Source organism: Ciconia boyciana, chromosome 2 (genome assembly GCF_034638445.1).
Source record: "Ciconia boyciana chromosome 2, ASM3463844v1, whole genome shotgun sequence".
NCBI lineage: Eukaryota > Metazoa > Chordata > Aves > Ciconiiformes > Ciconiidae > Ciconia > Ciconia boyciana.
In genome coordinates this window covers 153445181-153465192 of record NC_132935.1, presented here as the reverse complement: position 1 = coordinate 153465192, position 20012 = coordinate 153445181, and the positions used below count along the sequence as shown (strand labels likewise).

Sequence of the window (20012 nt, the reverse complement as noted above, 5' to 3'; positions counted from 1 at the left end):
CCGCTCCATTCCAGTGGCACGGTCAGTCCTGCACCACGGCGCAAGGTCAGGACTTGACGCCCTGGGATTTCCCACCGTGCCACGGAGCAGCCGCAAATGTCTCGGAAGGGGAATCTGTACAAGAGGTGATAATGCCAGTGCAAAAAAGAATTATGCTCAACGTCTGGATGATAAAAACATTTGCTGTCTGGCTGTTAAAAAAAACAACAGCAAAAAGAACAAAAAAACAAAACTTTTTTTTTTACCCTGGCTTCAAGTCCAGTAATTGTTTTGCATTTGCAAAATCAAACTGAGTTCTTTTGAGATAGATAGGCCTTTTTCTTCAGTAAAATTGAGTTTGAATTGGATTTTAAGAAAGTTAGTAGTATGAATACTGTTCTTTTGTTTTTAATATTAATTTTCATAATCAGCCCTAAGAATTGCAGGGGGGGGATAATTAATTTGACTGCCTGGGTTCTGCGGCGTGCCATTTCTCTGTTTCAGTTCAGACCAGAATTTTCACATGCATTTTGTATTTTGGTTGCTGTCTAGAAGAGAGGACGGCTCGGCCCCTGGTGTCCTGGGTTTAGAGAGGCAGGGACAGTTGCCTCCGATCTGCTGCAGAGGAGCTGTTTCCTTGTCAGAAAGCTTTCTTAGGCTTCAAAAGTCAAAGTCGACTTAGCTGGAGCATGAAACTGTTTCAAAACTTTGTGAAGTGACCTCTGATACTCCTTTTTCATGCCAGCATTATTCTCATACAGCTTCACCAGTTCTCATGTTATAGACTAAGCCTCCAAAGCAATTATAGTAACAATAAAAATGTACATAAACACCATAAGAGTATTATCTTGTTTTCAGAGAGATAGCGAGGAGATCATTTACATCATCAGCTTTTCAATAACTGCAAACTCAAAAGAGACCACAAACTTCCTGGAAGGTAGAAGGTGTTTTTATGCTGTTGTGGTTTTGCTGAACTGAAGAGTAGCCTGTAGAAAGGATTTTCATTGACTCACCAGGAGATAGAGTATAATCCATCCAGGTTTTTAAGCAAGTTATCTTGTAGTAAATATTGATATAAGCGTGGAGTGAGTGGTAGTTATGAATGAACTCCAAGCCAAAACTGTGTATCTGAGTTTTTCTCCTGTTTGCGTTACGTCTACACGGAATACAGTAATACAGTTAACTTTGTAAGCTGCACTATTACAAACCTTGCAAAGCTTTGTTTAATATCTCAGCCACTCCAGACAGAATCGCACACTGAATACTTGATGGATGCTGTTAGATTAGTGTAACAAAAACATTTCGTTTGGGATTTGGATATATCTAAGGTTCCCTCCCCTCCTTTCAAAAAAGTTAAATATGCTGCTCAAATCTGTGTTTTCAACTTTCAGCCTTGCCCTCCATGATCAGCATTGTGTGTTGATTCTTCAGCTTTCCTTTATAAGCACAGAAAGACCTTAAGGTACATTTCCAAAGTTGTCCAGACAGTGGCAAAAACGGGAAGAAGAACAATAGTAGTGACTTGATATTCATATACGGCCAGTATTTAACACCTCAGTTTTCAGCAGACATGGCCATCAGCTTTTTCGATCTTTTACTGAGGGTTGAGTAAAAGATTTTTTTTAATTACCAAGGAGCCCAAGATTTAAGGAGAAACACTGGAGCTCCTTGCGCCGTGTTCTGTTAATTAGTGATATGATGATGATTAGCCTGTATGGGCAAACAGCTGCTGGCTGGATGGCCATAACGCATACACAGTGCTTAGGCATGACTGTCGGGCAGATCCGTGCAGCTGGCGGCAGTATGTGCTGATTCAAGAAAATAAAGGTAATTGTTACTTTTGGAATCCTGCTCTTTTCAGTCCTGCAACCTGGACAGCTTAGAGGCACAGATTGCTCGTCTGCACTCTGTTCGTGTCACACGCAGGCAGCACTTGTCTGCCATTAAGAGAGAGAACATCACCATTTTCCTCAAAATGAGAGATTTCAAGGGGTTTTTTTTTGACAGAATTAATGTCTTGGCAAACCTGCCTGAAAAAAAGGTTTGCAAATGATTTGCAGATGCCCAAATTTCCTTCTGCATGCCTGTTCATTTTTGCTCTAGTTGGTGAGTTGAAAACAGAGCATACCATGAAGCAGAGACACAGTCATGAATCCAGACCATATAAGGACCTCATCAACTGTTTAAATAAATTGACTGGTAGACAGATCAGTGAGAGAGACCTTTCTAATGAGTGGTTTCATTATAAAAGAAAGGAAACAAGAAACATCTATTTTTTTCCAGTATGTGTGGTAGTATAAAACAGTCAGCATCATTTTTCCCTGCGTGCATTACCTAGTTACCTACTTTGAAATTGATATGACAGGTTTGTTTTTTTTCTTTTCTTGCTAGATTAGTTTTGTGACGATCCTCTGGAGTTCATTTAACTATCAAAAAGGCTTTAGTATCTTCTCCAAACACAGTGATTTCACTGTTCACTCTCTTCTCCAAGTCATTGATAAAGCTTCTCATCAGCCTAAGCTGTTCCCAGCCCTGCAGCTGACGCTTCTCCACCCTGAAGACTGATCTTTGTTTCTAATCCTTTAGCCAGATTTCAATCCAGAAAACGAAAACTCAGTCCAGTCCTATGAAAACTTAGTTTCTTTAACGCTTTTGATATGAAGGCTTTTTGAAAATGCAAATATGTCACAACTGATTCATTGCCTGAGAGCTTGGAGAGCTTACTGGCACCTTTGTGCATCCTAGTGAGGCGGGATTTCCCCATGGACCCATGTCTGTCATGCTCAGTGATCTTACTCATTATTGTAGATGCCACCATTTTATCCAGAAGGAGGCCAGATGCCTGGTCTGTAGTTCCTAAGATCCCCTCTAGATATATAGTCAACCACCAGTCCTCTGGCAGCATGGCCATTCGTAACAGTATGTTGAACGTTTTGGCCAGCAGTTATGCAATTTCATGGTTGAGTTCCTTGAGGGCTTTTGGGAGAATGCCATCCAACCTGGATGACATGTTAACTTCTCACCTACTGATCTAACGCTCCAGTGTATTTTCTTCTGGCTGATCTCACTCCTCTCCTTATTTGCTACAAAGAATGGGGTCAGGCGTGGAAATCTCCCCAGTGTCTTCAGCAGTAAAGACTGAGGCAAAGAAATCCTTGCGCTTCCCTACTGCAGACTCGTCCCTCAGTAACCCTTTCACTCTTGCCAGCAAGGGGTCCCCCTGATTTGCTGTGTACCCTCCTATGTCTGATGTCCTTAGTGAACATGTTACCTTGATTCTGAGCATCCTCTGAAGGGTGCTGCTTACATTCTTCCCTCATTCTCTCAATTTCTTGGGCCATATTGGCGGGTTTTTTTAATTGTGGCACATTTTACCTGAGCTTCTAATACAGGACTTGTTAATAGTCTCCTTTTAGGCCTCTGGTAGTCTATTTGGTGCATGATTTTCGGTGTACTTAGCTAAACTTCTAATAGTAAACATCCCGAGAAATATTTTTAAAAGTTAGTTGTTGGGAAAGTATGTACATGGTTTTCTACTTGGTAGTATCTTGTGTCTTATGTTCTGTTCTTCTACCTGTTCCCATTTATTTTGACTTACTTACTTCTCCTTTGTCTGTTTTCTGTCCTTGGTATCAACTCACAAGCTCCATCTTGGCCCAGGTTCCTCTCCATACCCCATAACCTACCATCTAACTACATTTTGCAAAGCTGTGTGGGTTCCTTCCCACCATTCTGAAAGCATTTTTTGTCTTCTGCTTGCCTTTTAACATTGTCAGAACAAGAATGCAGTATTTCTTAGAAACACTGTACTAATTTTACATTTACTAGTGCATGATTGTGCATGTAAGTGAAACCTGACCCTTTTACTGGTTATTTAAGTACATTTTTGCGTCTTGCAAAGTCTGTCCCTAAAGCAGGATCCCAACTTGGGTGGTAACAAAGAAAACCATATTTAATATTAGTAGTAGTATTGTAAAAGTATCTCTGTTGAAAAAGGTAGCTGAAGCATTTTGGACATCTTAGCCACATTACACAGATAGGAAAGGAAAAAGAAAGCCTGGAGAATAATTCTATGTGACAGAAAGAGCTTCAGTACCCTGGAAGCAGTGTAATATATAGCATATTTGTATACTGACTTCTTTAAAATCCATAATGCTTGCATGCCAGTATTTGGATAATTTACTTTCTGAAGGAAAAAGGGAGTCTGATTATTGTTTCTTTTAAAAAACAAAGTTTGTTTATGCTTCAAATATTTTGGCAATATTCTTGTGCATAAACTTTTTTCATATTTATGTGCATAACTTCGGGTAGGATGGATGGTGGTGTTTAAGTAAAAAGGACCGCATTAGTTGTCCTTTTATCATCTAGATAAGCAGCAGCTGGGCTAGTTAGTACGGACAGTGCTTTAGCAAACAGCTGGTTCTTATCTGAATGACAAAGGGCCAGGGTAGAGACCTTTTTTATTTAAAGAAAAAAAAATACCTTATTTCTATTTTTATTTTAAGAGAATGGAGAGAAAAGGAGCTACAGGCAATCTGTAGCATGTGAGGCTTTATTGCATTTTTACGAATATGATCATTTATTATAGATCAGTGCTAGGACCCAGAGAGGGAGCTCCCTCTTTTCAGCCTGGAGAAGAGAAGGCTCAGGGGGATCTTACCAGTGTCTATAAATACCTGATGGGGGGAATAAAGAAGACCGATCCAGACTCTTCTCAGGGCTGCCCAGTGCCAGGACAAGAAGCAACAGGTACAAACTGAAATACAAGAAATTTCTTTAAACATAAAAAAAAAAATTTTCTTCTGAGAGGGTGGTCAACCACTGGCACGGGTTGCCCAGAGAGGTTGTGGAGTCTCTGTCCTTGAAGGTATTCAAAACCCAACTGGACAAGTCACTGGGCAACCTGCTCTTGCTGACTTTGCTTTGAGCAAGAAGTTGGACTAGATAATCTCCAGAAGTTCCATCCAACCTCAGCTGGTGCGTGACTCTGAACTGTCACACCAAGAAGTGCTCCTGCTCGGGGCAGCTATTGATACGAAGTCTAGGGGTCAGTTGCCGCCTAGCTTGCTTTGCTTGCTAAGCCTTTAATGAAGGTCAGGAATTTGTACATCTTTGTTTATATTACCTACTCTTTATCAGTTAATCAAATTAAATTATACCGGATAGCACGGATATCAGCTAAGGGAAGGAACTGGAATGTGTAATTCAAGCTCTTTATTAGAAATGCATCAGGAAGCACAAGTCTTTATTTGAACTGCAATCCTGCTTTGGACTGTTGATCTCTTTGTCTTGCCCACAGCACAGTTTCCAAATTCACTGTATTTTTTCTTACATAAACTTTCTGTTAACAATGTAAGGAAAAGACCTTTTTTTTTTTTTTTTTTGTGAAAGCCAGTTGTGTAATTCCTGCCTAATTTTTGCTATTTTATAGACAGTATTGCATCTTTTGTAAAATATTTGTTGAGATGGCTGTCGATGCCTTTGTTTAAACCCATCTTTTGAGATGCTAATTAGAAGTGGAAAAAGTGTTCCCCATGAAAATGATAAAATACGTGATTCACTTTACAAAACACAGCCATCTAAACACAGCACTCCTGCTATTTATTTATTTTTTTTTTTACCCTGTACTTTACTGCATTATCAGGAGTGAATTTCTATGTATTTCTCTTATTCAGAGTTTTCTTCTTGTCAGTATCTTTCTGAAGATCTCTTGAGACCTTCCTACAAATGAGTTTGAAAGTTGATGGGTTGTCACATGAAGAAGGACTGTGTGATATGGCTCACTAAAAGCTGGACACTTGTTACATAGAGTCATCAATATAGCACTGGGAGAATAAATCCCAAAGCACTTTGATATTTTCACACCTTATTTAAAAGCAGTGAAATAAAGGTTAGTTTATCATTTAATGCCCTTATCATGCAAGTTTAAGCTCTCAAGCAGTCTAATGTTGCTGTGCTTTTTTTTCTTACAGTGTTTCAGAATTTAACATTTCTATTCTTTTTGAATTTGCCTTAGATTCCTTTATAAGAGAGGCTACAAATATTGTTTAATTTACTTTTCAGTAAAGCTGTCAGTTGTAATCTGCAATTTAAAAAAACTAATAAAACAAATCCTCATTTCACAATTTAAACCTTATTGAGTCTAATTCACTTGCACTGCAAGTTTATTATTCTCCTGCAGCTTGACGTGCCTCCAATTGTAATTGTGTTGACCCTCTGATGCAGTAAATCTCCCCAGTGCTTATCAAACTGGGAGAGATAAGTCTACAATTTGGAACTTCATTAAATATCTCATTTATATTAAACAGATGATGGCTTTGAACAGAAATAATACTTTCTACAGACTCTGTGACCTCCCGATCGTGGTCTCCTCGACTTTGTAATGCGGCATTTCGCAAACCTCCACCCCTCCGTGTACTGGGCGTTACGCCAGCGCCCGAATGTCAGAAGTTGTTAGTCCATCGGGCTGACTTCAAAGCCTCTGCTGTGGAGACTGCAGCTGAGTGCTTTGTAGCCCTTGAAGCAGATTTTTAAAAATCTTTCGTAGTGTACATTTCTTAGTCATCTGGGGATTGCGGGTGGAGTGATTAATAATGGGCAGCTGTTTAAAAAAAAAACAACCAACAAACATGTTCCTTGTTATTGTAATTCCTGAAACTATGAACTACTCCTCTTGTGCTCATTTAGAGACTGGTCCTGTGGAATAAGCATTCCTGCTTCCCAGTGGCTTCAAAGAGTTTGCAGCGTGCTCAGTATCTTGCAGTATCTGGTCCCCACTGTATTTCAATACATAAAAAATATCTGCTGTGGGATTTGTGTGAGGACATTGTTCTTGAGATTTAACTGTACACTTCAATATGAAGAGGTGTGTTGGTGAGAACAGCTAACGCTTTGATGTGTGAGTTCATACGATTACCCTGCAAAACGCATCTATTTTTTAATATTTGTTTATTTTTTTAACAGAGCTGGACTCAGTTCATGCTGTTTAGGCCAATTGGTTTAATGGTCTCCGCGGAGCTCCTTTGGTAGCATTACCGAGTACCGGCAGGGTGCGAGAGCTCAGGCGAGCCAAGAGCTCCAGGGCCGGGAAGGCTGGACGGTGCGAGGGCGGGGTGACGGCGGGGGGAGTCTCTTGTCTCTGCAGTGAGCGACTGGGTGCTGACGAATTGGGCATCCGAGCTGCCCGGCAAGTGCATGGGCGCTCATTCTTCTCGCTCCCGGGGCTGTGTTGGCAGCGGAGCTGCCCCTGGCTAAACCCCGCTAGACAACATCAAATTGCTTGCCTTCTTTGCATCGCACGGGCGCTGCTTTCCACTGAGTTCTGATTCTCTGGGGCTCACTGAGGAAAACTCAACTTTTTCCTCTCTTTTTGAAAAATCTGAGAGGCATACACAGGAAAACAAGGGATGACCAGCTTCTGCAAACAAAGGCTGAGCTGGGAAGTCGCTCGGGGAAGCCTTCTGACGGAGAGCAGCTGGGGTGGGCAGGCGGCCGTACATGCAGTCTTCTCCCATGTGCGTGTGGCCAAGCAGCCTGTCTCCATCGCTTCTTCCACCACCTACTTCATCTGTCTTGTAATGCCGCAGGGGGTCTGCCTGGAGTCGTGGTGGGCAGGGACCTGGCAGCTCCGGGGGTTGAGGGCTGGGGCGGGGGGACACCTCAGGTCTTGCCAGTTCTGGGTTTTGTGGCTCTGCCTGGATGCTGCAGCAGTGCCAGGGATCAGGGAAGCTTCCAGAGCGAACAAAGCATGCAAGGTCTTTGTACCCTAAAGCCAGGAAATGCAGAGCAAAGAACTCATCATAAGTAGGAAAAAAAAAAAAGTTACTGTGAAGTCTGACTTCTTTTTTTTCTTTCCCTCCTAACTACAAAACGTTTGAGTGTTTGCGTATTGGTTACTAATATGTGTGGTGAGGTTTCCTGGGGGTTTCCATGATGATTACTTTTGAAAGCAAATTGCACCACTTCAAAAAGCGCCAGCAGCCCAATTCCAAATGGAGCTCCTGCGCCGCGCTCCTGACAGGGGCCTTGTTCTGACAGGCTGTCAGTGTGGGGAAGATGGCCCAGCTGTCTGCCCGATGGTATTGAAAAAAGCCAAAACTGTCTGTTTAAGAAATTATCCAACAAAGAGACACCAAAATACAATGGTTTTTTTCACCAATTTTCTGCTGAAGGATTTGAAATTTGACAGGGCACCACGGGAGGTGCAGTGTAGAGCGGCTTAGAAAGTTGGTCATTAAGCAGAGCTGTCATTGCAAATTATATTTGTCCAGGGTAAGAAGTTCTAGCTTATTTGGTGCCCAGACAGGTCTAGGCCTTAGGCAAGCTGTTACAGTTCCCCCATGCTGCTAAATGGACCCTGGGCACTAATTTTCCTCTCTCTGTGCAGTTGGAGTCACCTGGGAGCCCCTCTGGGCCAGAGCTGCCCATAGAGAGTCTGCTGGATGACCGGGAGCGGAGGATTTCCCACTCCCTCTACGGCGGGATCGAGGGTCTCGGCGAGTCGCCCACGAGGAACGTGGCGCTGAGTAGGATAATGGGTGAGTCAAATCAGCTCTGCGATTCGGGGCGTGTTTGTATTCCTCTCTGTGATTCATCGAAGGGCGATTCATGTATTATGTGGGAATCGGGGAACATGGAGGTTGCACTGACCAACTTAAAACGTGCCTTAAAATTGTTCCACGCAAGCCTTCTGGGTAGTTAATGTGAGAAAGAAAGTCAAATGGAATTATAAAGTGAATTTCATATCCTGTGGCAGGTAATAGAACAAATAACGGGAGCATTTAACATGGTTTTTCAGTGTCTGATCTGGGACAATAAATTATTGGTTGGTCTGTTCTTCATGTTGAGTCTTCACTCGCATGAAAGTCAGTGACTGCTGGGAGTTTATAATTAATTTCAGCATTTCTTCTCCTCTGTTTCAGTCATACTAAAGTACAAAAATAAATAAGGCAAACTTGCATCCATTTATGCTTATTAGGGCATGTCATTAATTTGTTTGAATTTTTGCTTTGCAGGACACCAATTTTAAAACCTCATAACTAATTTTAAGCATCCCTTGTGTAGAATCTGTGCCATACCATCTGCATGGCCCCAGTGGATAATGAGGTTATTAGCGGTTGCTCTGCAGCAATTCAGCTTCCGATGTACGGAGCTAGGTAATAAAGACTTGCCTTGCCACAGGAGTGGTTGGATTCACTGACTAGGATGGGACTAGTTTGAAAGGATTTTCAAATTTAAACACAAAAAGCAGCTTGATGAAAATGGCACCTGACAGAAGACGCGACAATTGCTTGTTTGAGTTGCAAGTTTTAAACATAAGACGTGGCCATTAAATCTGGGACTTTTTTTTAGTGTGCTTGACACACAGAGAATATATTAGAAGATGCTGCTATAAACTTGATGTGAAGCAGGGCAGAACTTAGTTTTTAATTGCTTCAGATTGATTTTCAGCCTTAGAAAATGCAAGTCCATCACTTAGGCTTTTTCCAGTCAACAGTTTGTACGTATATTTCACTGTGCTTTGGGGTGGGGGTTTTTTGTTTGGTTGGTTTTGGGGTTTTTTTAATTTTTGTATTTTGGGGTTTGCTTTTTCTTTGTGGTAGCAGAATAACACTTATTAGACTCTGAAAATCCACAAATTTGCTATTTAAGATATTTCTTCAGTTAAGTCTTTTGTCCTTTTTTTGTGCATTTGGGCAACAGTAATTAGAAATAAATCATATTCTGTTCTATTGCATTATATTTTATGCAGCTCAGAAGAAAAATTGTATACCTGAGGATCAAGGAAGCATGAAACCTTTTCACCCAAAGTCATATGCTCTTAAAGAGAACAATTTAAAAAACCTATTTATTTGTTGACAAATTTAAGGAGTGATAAAACAATTCGAAGTCTTTAGCACTACTCTCCCATAGAAGGGACTAGTTTCTGTGGTGTCAGGCTTTAGATAACACATTTGCAAAGCACTACCTTCTGCTTTTTCCATCAGTGTGGCAGAGGATTTACACATAGAGCTCATATAAGCGTTAACGAGTTATCGCTTAAACACCTTGTCCAGTGATGGGAGAAGAAACCCTGAGAGAGTCTGTGTGCATGTGTGTCAGCAATGCAGCTTACTTCCACATCAAAGGAACACAGGACTTGCCATGCCAAAGCGAGCTAGCTGTTCATCGGTCTGGTATCATCCCTTTAGCAGTAGCCAGTAACTGATGTTTCAACAAAAGAAAAATAAAAAATCTTTCCAAAGCTCTTAAAATCTAGTGCTTTTGGATACCTCTGCAGTGTAGACATAGGGAAAAAAATCCATCCTGCATTTTGTAAGTGTTTTGTAACCTGAAGTTGATGTTTTGATTTCCTCTGAATCATCGTTTTTCTGTATTGTTTTCAGAAATCAGGAACTATGTAGAAAATTGGTTGGTTGTGACTTAAGTCCACTGATGCTTTAGTTGGAAGCACATGGAAAATCAAATTGTGCCTGAACCTCATAGTAAATGTGATCTAGTCCAACGTAACTGAAAACTGGTCTTGCCAGGACTGGGTCATTCACTTCTGCAATCACGGCAGCTTCACAGAGCTGTCATGTTTTAAACCCAGTTTTTAGGTAGCAGTCAGTTTTCTAATATGCTAATTTTTCTGAATTAATCAGTACCACTAAGTTAAAAGTGCAGCGTTTATAATCTTTTGTGATATTATTGAATGCCTGCTTTCTTGCAGTGCCATGCGACAGAGAGGTATTATTACCTGTGGGGAGAGAGAGATACAGTTGCTTGCTTCAGAGTAGCTAATGTTTGTAAGCCTCAATCATTTATTATGCAGTGAAATTCCTGTCCTGTTAGCATTGATAATGAGAAAAAACTCAGAACTTTTTTTATTTTCTTGAGAATGTATATGTGGTGTTACATGACTCTTCCAGAGTTTTCCTCCTCTTTGAAAATTGGCCTAAAAGTGAGGATTAGTCCTAAGAACAATCTGGCTTAGGAAGACTGGAGGTCTGTACCTTCCCATGCCGGTCCTGACCATGAGAACAAGCCAAAAGGAGTGCTTTATGCAGTGCTGATTCCCTTGAATGTTCTCCCATTATCGAGGAGCTCTCTGACTTACGGGCTCTCTGAATTACCTGATGTCTTTTTATTTACCCCTCAGTGGATTTAACTCTGTAAACTTTTAGTACTCTCAGTACCTTGTGGTGAGGAGGTCACAGTTTGATTTCATGTGTGAAGGAGTAGGTCTTTCTGCTTCTTTTGCTATTGGATAAAATTGATGGGTTTTGAATTTTCTTCCTTCCTAAATTAGACTATTCGAAAGTTATAATCTCAAGGTCTGGAAAATGCCTGCTGTTTTCAGTCATTGTTTAAAGTTGGCACAAAACTTTTATGAGAGTTTTGTTTCTTTTAAATACATCTAATGCAATTTTCAGGAAAGGTATTTAAGACAATTTCCTTACTCTTTCAATCCATAACTGACAGCAAGAACTGGTTGTCAGAGCCTTGCTGTGAGAGTGGGAATAAAATACCGATTTTAGAACGTGATTTAAATTATGTAAAATAATGTTTGCTTAATGCAAAAAAGCTACATAAATATTTTAATGTTTCTGACGATTCTTATGTTGATCTACTTTTCTAGATTATTATTGCTATTATAGATTTTCTTATGCTTTTTCACTTGAAAATATTTCACTGAAAATTTCTGATGGAGAGGAGATAACTCCTCCATCAGAGGTGATTCAGGGAATGAGATTTTTGTTTTGATGAGGCGTTTTTTTATTTATACAAATTGGGTCTTCTCTTCTCAGAATTACATTGTTATAATAAATGCTTCTGTTTATTTATTTATTTTTAATATTTTCAGGTTGCATGTTGTTAGTACATGCAAAATAACAACTGTGTTATGCTGGTTTGCTTGGCTCTATGATTAAAAATTCAAGTCTCTTCTTCTGATGCACTGTTCTTGTATATCATCCATTATGCTCCTGGGTTTTGCAATACGCAAATACATAGCTGCTGTCTATATAAATTATTTGTATTCACCAAACAGCTTAGTACAAAGTCCTCTTTCATCTCTTTCTTCTAGTTGCTGATATTTTTTTATGAACATGGTGGGTTTTGTTGCTAACGGTGACTAAACAGAAGTTATTTATCAGGGGGTACACAGAATAACAATAGCTTGCACTGACTCTGCTTTTCATCCTGAAGGATCCCCCAGAACTTGGTAAAACTTGATAGTTCCTACACAAAAGGAAATACTTTGTTCTCTATATAAATAATTGCTGTCTTAAGGACAGAATCAGGAAGAAACACTACTGAAAAAAATTTAGCTAGAGATGCAGAGTGTGTGTGTGTCAATGAAATGAAAATAACCCTTTACAAGCAGAATGCAGTTCCCCAGCCAGCAATCTCATCAGAACGTGGTGGTCTGCTACAATAGCCTTGACAGATCTGAGCGCTCTCTTGAGATCCAAAGCCTGGATATAGTGGAGAGATTTCTGTCTTTAGACGTTCCCCACACATGTATTCCCAATCCCACCTCTATTTAGCTTGGAAAATTAGATGATGTGAGTATCTATGGGAAATTTTGTCAAAACTCAGTATATTGCTGGGGACAAATATGCTGTTAGTGAAAAATAAATAAATGAAGATCTGGAGAAATTCTAATTTCTCATTGCACAATTCTCTGTATCCCTTCTGTAGGAAGTCTCATTACTATTATCATCATCATCAACACTATTTTCTCTTATTATTCACTGTTATTTCTCTTATTTATTACTCTATTTATTACTTTGGTTAATAATTCATTATTCATCACAGAGTAGCTGTTGCTGATTTCTTGGTCAGGCAGGTTAAGAATCACTCGCCATGTCAGAGCAAGAAAGGCCATCTATTTGTGGAAGAGGCTTGAAGTGTACCATTGGTCTGAATCCCACGATATCAAAGTGCTTTGGAGAGTCACTCATAAAGTAATACTTGGTTTTGAACATATCATAAGGATGTTCAACAGATTTCTTAGACCTTCCCTTAAAGAGAAAGCAATACCAAAAGCACAAGAACCAAGCCAGATATAGTACCATGAGAACGCAGTGTAGTATGGGAGCGAAGTTATTACAGCAAACAGATTAACCAAACTTCAGGGATTTTCAAGATTTAAAAGGACCTGGAGGAGTTGGATTCTTCATGAGTAAGCCTGTCGTTCATTTTATGTACTGTTTATGCTCAGGGTTTTTTTGGAGCACTTTATGTTGGTGTTTTAATTCAGGTCGAAACTATTTTCTGGTCTATTGTAGGTCTATACTATTATAGGTTTGAAATGTTGCTGTTTGGCATACTGTTCCTTCTAAGCTGAAAGTCCTCACTGACCTGGAGACCAGCCATTTGGTACTGGAGCTCTCAGACTTCTTTTTCTGCACAGACAGATGGGAACCCTTCTCACCCCACAGTTTGGTATTGTCCTCAGGCTACGCTTGTTTAGATTGGTAACTTGTTCAAGAAGTTTGAGCCTCATTGTCCTGAGATGAGAAACACTTGAAAGGGAGAATGTTTTCCCTTCCTCATTATACCGTCCAAAATACTACATATTATTACAGATTGCCTTGCTGAAGTTGAATTAATATATGCAAAACTGGACTTGAAGTGTATTCAGAGTCTAAATTTTATAGCACTTTTCTAGCCCAAGGGAAAATTATTGTCTCGGAGAGGTTTGTAGACACCTCGAGCAACGTCTTAGATTTGTAGATCAGTCAAATATACTGATGATTAGTAGGTCTGAAGTTTCTTTGATGTTGCCTTGTAATGTTTCTCAACACTTGCAGAGTTGCATTCTCCAAGGGTATTTGCTGTCCGCTTCAGCTGAGCTCTCTACAAAGGACATATTGAGTCCATTGCTGAGGTCTGTCTAACTATCTGCTGGAGGTGAAGCCTTTCTCCGGTTTTTAGCTTCATCTGCAGTGAAAAGCATAGGCACGTCAGACGGGTTTTCCCCTTAATTCCAAAGCAACTATTAAAATGTCAGTCTTCACCCTTGTCAGATATAAAGAAAGGTAGTGAAAAGTTAAAAACGTCACTGAATCACTGTAGCCTCTCAAATGGGAAGTTCAATCTGCCGAATGCCATCAGGTTATACCTTTTCACAATCAATTCTTTAGAGATGTTATTAACTACAGAGTTAACAGTCTTGTAGGTATTATGTTTGGAAAGAAGTGCATTACCAGGCTAAACATTAACCTGTCCATCATAGAAGCTATTGCTGGGCAAAGAATCAGCTGTTATGCAAACTGAACACATTCATTTCAGTTTGACAGTGATGAGATGTTCACCATGCAGTACCTTTTTCTTCCAGCCACTTCTTCAGCTTTCTTCAGTGATCTCTTTTGAAGCCAGTTTTCCCCCCCTTTGGAAAGCTATACAAAATGTATTATCTAGTGCAGTGCTGATTTTAGCCAGCTCTTTATGCATAAGGTTTTATTTGTTTATTTTTTAATAATTGCATGCAAAGGTAGTGATGGTAACTAAAACCTTTCTGGAAAAGAGGAAAAATTCTTTTCCCTTAATTCCACACAATTTTTCCATACCTGTAGGAAAAAAAAAGTGTGAAAATACTTGATATGTCCATAGAAGCAGTTTATGTTATGGAAATATAAGTTTCGCTATATATTATCACTGCAGTGCATCATAGTTTTAGAATAATTTACAGTTTGTTGTCAAATTAATGGTTGATTAAGCTAGTGCTTAGCTAGTGCTTTTCTTCTCACAAGATGTGACAATTTTACTAATTATTTTAGTAAGATAATACATTTCCAGGAATAAAATTCATGTAATGTCATGATCATTCATTAGAAATAATGTTGCGTGTAGTGAGGGTTAGGACCAAAGATTTTAAATGACAGATCTTTTTAAGTCAAGCATCAATATCCAGGAGGAAAAAATATTTTTAAACATATTCTATCACATAAAAAATTATGTGCATCTAATATGAAAGAATCACACTTAATAATTAGCCACTGTCTCAAATAAATAAATAATTTTCATCTAGATTTGCAAATCTTTATTTTCCTTAGAGCAAGTTTTAGCTTAGTGTTTCTAGATACTGAAATAACCTCTGTTTATTCCAAGTTAACATTTTAAATTGTGATAATTCTATATTTCTACTGTCCAAATAATATTATATAACCCCATCCTACCAACTCTGTATCTCATGCATGTATCCTGAAAAACAGATTTATTTGGTTTAAACCATAGTTATCATACAAAGCATTGCAATGAAAATATTCCTTCTGATATTCTTTATAGCTTTTTAGTCTGTTTTGGTGGCATAAAGTTTTCTGTAGGTTTAAAAGTTGCTTCTGCTTTTTATACAGCAGGTTTTACACAGAAAATTGTTATACAGTCTTATGCATTGAAATGATTACTGGAAAACATTATGTGTATATATTTATCCCTATAAAAGCAGCAGCGGTGGTGGGTTTATGATATTTATATGCACATTAAAACTGTTTTTTACTTGGAAACAGTGTTTTACGAGTTTGTAAGAATCCTCTAAATACTATCTTTTAACTGCTATTCTCACAAATTAACCCAATGCAGTCTGCTACTGACAAAGAATAATGTTGAGTCTTTATTATGTCTCTTTCATGTATGTGATGGCTCTAGTTTAAGCATTTTAACAACAGTGTTAAAACCTATTTGAATTTGGTGGTAATAGAATTATTTTTTTCCCGGATTTTGCATGTTTGCCTCCAGATTATTTTTTAAAGGAGAGAATGAAAATTTGGAATCGCTTAGCTTTAGCCATGAGTTCTCATCACCTTTCACAATTCTTACCTCTGTAGAGGCATTATTAAAGGGTTCCAAGTTCCCAATACCAGTCAAACAAGTTTCAAATTTCATGGTTTTGGTTTTTTTCTCCTTTTTATTGTTCAGGTAAATATCAGCTGTCTCCAACGGTGAACATGCCCCAAGATGACACTGTCATTATTGAAGACGATAGGCTGTCGGTACTCCCTCCTCATCTCTCTGACCAGTCGTCATCCAGTTCCCACGATGATGTTGGGTTTGGCACTGTTGATGCTGGTGGATGGGCTAAAGCTGCAATTAATGAGTCAACAGACTGGTAAGAGCATGGTTTAGTGGAAGGACAAAAGAGATGACTGCTGTTACATCTTTTTCTTTAGTTTAATTTTTGGCTACTGCTAATATTAATCTTCTTTTTTTTCCCCATCACATTTAGATTTCACTATTTTCAAACTGGTAATTGTCCCTGTTTCGGGAAGGAAGTCTGTACAGATAATTTGTTAGACTTTCTACTGCTGGTTGCAGTTTTGTGCTCTGTCAAAGCACATTTTGGAAATGTTACTAGTTGTTATTAAGACCAAATCAGTATATAGCTGTGTTAATTTGATGTTTTAATATTAATTTAGTTGCCAACTGAGCTAGCTTCTGTAAAAAAAAACTTTGCAAAATTTAAACACTTGAGTTTATGAAAGATGAAAGAATAATTCCAACTGGAAATTTTAATTTATAAACCTCACTGTGGATATTTCTAAGTCTATATAAAAAAGATTTTATTTTTATATTCCAGTATATATCTAGGAGCCTTTCAATAGTTCCGTATACTTTCTTGATTTTTCTAATAAGGTACAGTAATCTTAAAATCTGCTTGGAGATCAAGGCAGCTCTTTGTTTTGCCCTAGTGTTAATGCTTGTGCAACAAGAACTAGTTAAGATTTCTTTATTATGCATGAAGAAATACCTTTCATATCATTATATGATTTGTAACTATCATGCAAAGACAGTTTACTGGAATAGTTCCACATTTAAAAATATGGAAAGTAATAGTTCTACATTTAAAACTGTGGAAAGTAACTTTACTTTATATGTTTAATCTGTAGTAACAATAATTTCTGTGAATCTTAGGTTGACTCTCTGATTACTTTTATACATTTTAATGTAAGAGTCTTAATGAGAAATGCATTGAGCTCCATTATTGACTTGCTTAGGTTCCTGGCAAAGAAATACTGTTTATTGCTTAGTTAGTACAATTAATACAGATCTAAGATTTAATTTGCAAGTCCTGTAATTATCTATAGTAATAGCTAAATAAAAGCCCACCTCTGTACACTGCCACTTCTTGAAGATAGATAATTACCACAAATGGTGTGAAGTATATGAATTTTCTTATTTTTCTTGTCTCTTGAGCCTGTTAGGAATGTGTCAGCAATATCTTAATAAAACAGCAATAGCACCTGCCAGCTGATATGCACCTGTCAGCTTCTTCTTTGCTTTATATTAGTTTATTTCATCTTATGTCCAGGAATTGAGTTCTGTATTTTAAGCACTGTTTTAATGATTGCATAAAAAGGTAATTGCGTTTTTTTTAATGTCGCAGCTCTTCTCTTGGACGAGTCATACCTGTAATTTGGGCCCTTGAAAAGTCCATCTGTCTTTTGTAAAAGCTTTTAGAGCTGAGAATCTGGGACGTTTAAATAGAATAGTTCTCAAGGCTGCACATAATAGCTTATTGCTGAGGGAATTTTTTTAGCCGAATATGAGCAAAAACCTACAGCGTAAAGTAAGAGCCCATTTGAAACCTGCAGATGCTTTTACATTTACTTCTGCAGCGTATCTTGCTATTCATATACTTCTTTGAAAATGAAAATAACAGTAAAGAAAATAGGGATTAGATACTGTGGAACTGATCATGCTCAAAACCTTTAAATGTGTGTCTTTATGAGAAATTGTAAAGGTCTTCGGATACAATTGCACTTAAAAGAGTAGATCAGTGCAGCGCCTTACTATCTAATGTATTCTATTTGTAAAAAAGTAAATAGCGGTAGAATTAGATTGTTGCATTAATTTCCTGCTGCTAATGGATGAAGGAAGACTTGTAAAACGAAGGTGCATTGTATGATTTGGCTGGAAGGCACAAAGGGTAAAACTAAGAATATGGATGAAGGGTTATCCAAACAAGAATGGCAGCTGTTCTGAATCACAGAAGAAAATGTAAGCTTTTCCAGCCTCACAATATCTCCCTAATCCTTGATGAAAATGTTATGAAAACAAAGGGGCAATAAGACAGGATTAATAAGTGGAATTTTAATAACATCGAGGGTCAGAAGACGGTTACATTCTTTTAAGGATCAGCTGTCATTCCAGAAATCTTATTTGTTAAGTATGCTAGAATATAGTAAATTGCATTTGGCATTGCTTAATGACTTGCACTAAATTCACCTTCTGTCTTATATTAATGTAGTTGAAAAATATTAAAATGAGGCATTTTTAGGGGCATTAGTTCCTCCTCTGTGCTCATTGGCTTTTCCAGTTATGGATCTTCACGGGGGCTTTTGAATACTTTTAGGCAATGTACATGTATTCAAACTCCTGTGATCTGCATCTTCCTTAATTCCTAAAATACGCTCGTGTGTCATTAATAATAGAAATAAAGCAGGACATGAAAATTGATGACTCTACATAGGGCTCAGACATTTGTACTGTAAAAAGGTATGAGATGTCGTGATCAGAGAGCAAGTCATTTTTGGTGCTATGTAGCTAAGTAGTAGAGTTTTATTTAACTTTGGAGTTTGAGTCTGTTCTTAGGACTTCAAGTTGAATATATATGTGCATGCTGTATTTACATGAAAATGATATTTAGCTTTATTGGAAGCTTTATACATGTGGATCAAAGCAAGCTCAGATGAAAAAAGGAGCATACAGCCAAAACAAATAGTTTTCGAAATTCACTCTTTTTGAAGAAAGTGTCATAGGATACATTTTGTTCGGCAAGATGAAGCCGGTCATCTTTAACTAACGTGAGCTGTGTTAACAGATGTTGCTAGAGAAAATTCTCACTTAGTAAAACCACATTTTTCTGGCCTTCAGAGACAGGGCTGACTAGCAGTGAGCCAGAAACTCCTGTGTGGCCTTGAGAAAGTCATTTATGATCTGATTATGAAAGGTGTTGAAATCCTGTAAGTTCAGTTGAGTCACTCGGAGGACGTTTTCAGACTTAGGTGGTTCTTATTCAGCTACATGTTGTGCTGCTGTAAATGCTAGAAGTGTATATTGGCCTTGTCTGTTTTATCTTTCTATCATGTGGAGATAATTTTTTCCCTATTTTGTGGGAGTGAATGTGAGGACTAAATAGTTATTTTTGAGTTGGGGCTGTGATTCATCAGAGCTTTTAAGCATATGCTTCAAAATGTTGCTAAATTGTGCAGACATCTCTGAAATAGTTGCAGTAATTAAATGTAAAACATCATGAGCCTGAGCCAGAAACATTAAAGTCAAAAGGCACTTGACATTGACTTTATTCACAGAAGCTCTGATCCTGCTCTTACTTAAGTATTATATGCTTGTCACATGCACATATCTTATTATTTGTAAATCTGCCACTACTAGACTGAATTTCTTCTCAGCTGTCTGGTAATGCGGATAGTGATTTTCATCCTTTATAGTACTTGATGCCTTTGGCCACTTTTCCTTACCTCTCTTCACTGTTGTGCCTAATACCCAGGTGTTTCTTGATCAAAGATGCTTCTACAAATTATAGTACATGGCATACATATACATGTGCATGTTACAGAATTTAAAAGTATAAGTTGGTTTCTGCAGAAATTCACTATTTGCCTGTTTCTCACTAGGTATGAGATGTGTATTATACTTAGCCCTTAAAGCAGAAAATAATTCTTTTGAAACATGTTACTGAACAGTAACACGTACGTATACAATACTTTGAATGGCATTTAGTCTATTTAGAGATCTCAGTGACAAAATATTTAGCTTTTTTTATCTCGAAGTACAACAACAATCAAAAGGGAGGTTTTGAGGGATCTTTTTCCTATGGGATAGATAACAATGATGCAAAATACTCATTTTTTCAGTATTTTATACTTTTGATTTCTTTTTGTGCCAGCTGAAGTAGAAATCTAAATTCTTTGGGCTTGCCTTCAGGCTCTTTTTAATACTCTCCCCTTTTCCAGGAGTCAGAAGTCTTTGTGTGAATTTCCTTTCATGTTGTTTATTAGCAATAAGCAATCTTGCAATTTTTTTTA

The 20012-nt window shown here is 38.2% G+C and overlaps 1 protein-coding gene across 15 annotated transcripts in view; it reads left to right on the top strand.

The window, feature by feature from the left end:
• Positions 1 to 20012, top strand: part of PARD3 (par-3 family cell polarity regulator) — a 463980-nt gene that overhangs the window by 285988 nt on the left and 157980 nt on the right. For all 15 annotated transcript variants that reach the window (XM_072854616.1, XM_072854617.1, XM_072854615.1 and 12 more), the window contains 2 exons: positions 8366 to 8516; positions 15886 to 16075. In XM_072854616.1, coding sequence (XP_072710717.1) covers positions 8366 to 8516; positions 15886 to 16075 — 341 coding nt within the window. The remainder of the gene's footprint in view (positions 1 to 8365; positions 8517 to 15885; positions 16076 to 20012) is intronic.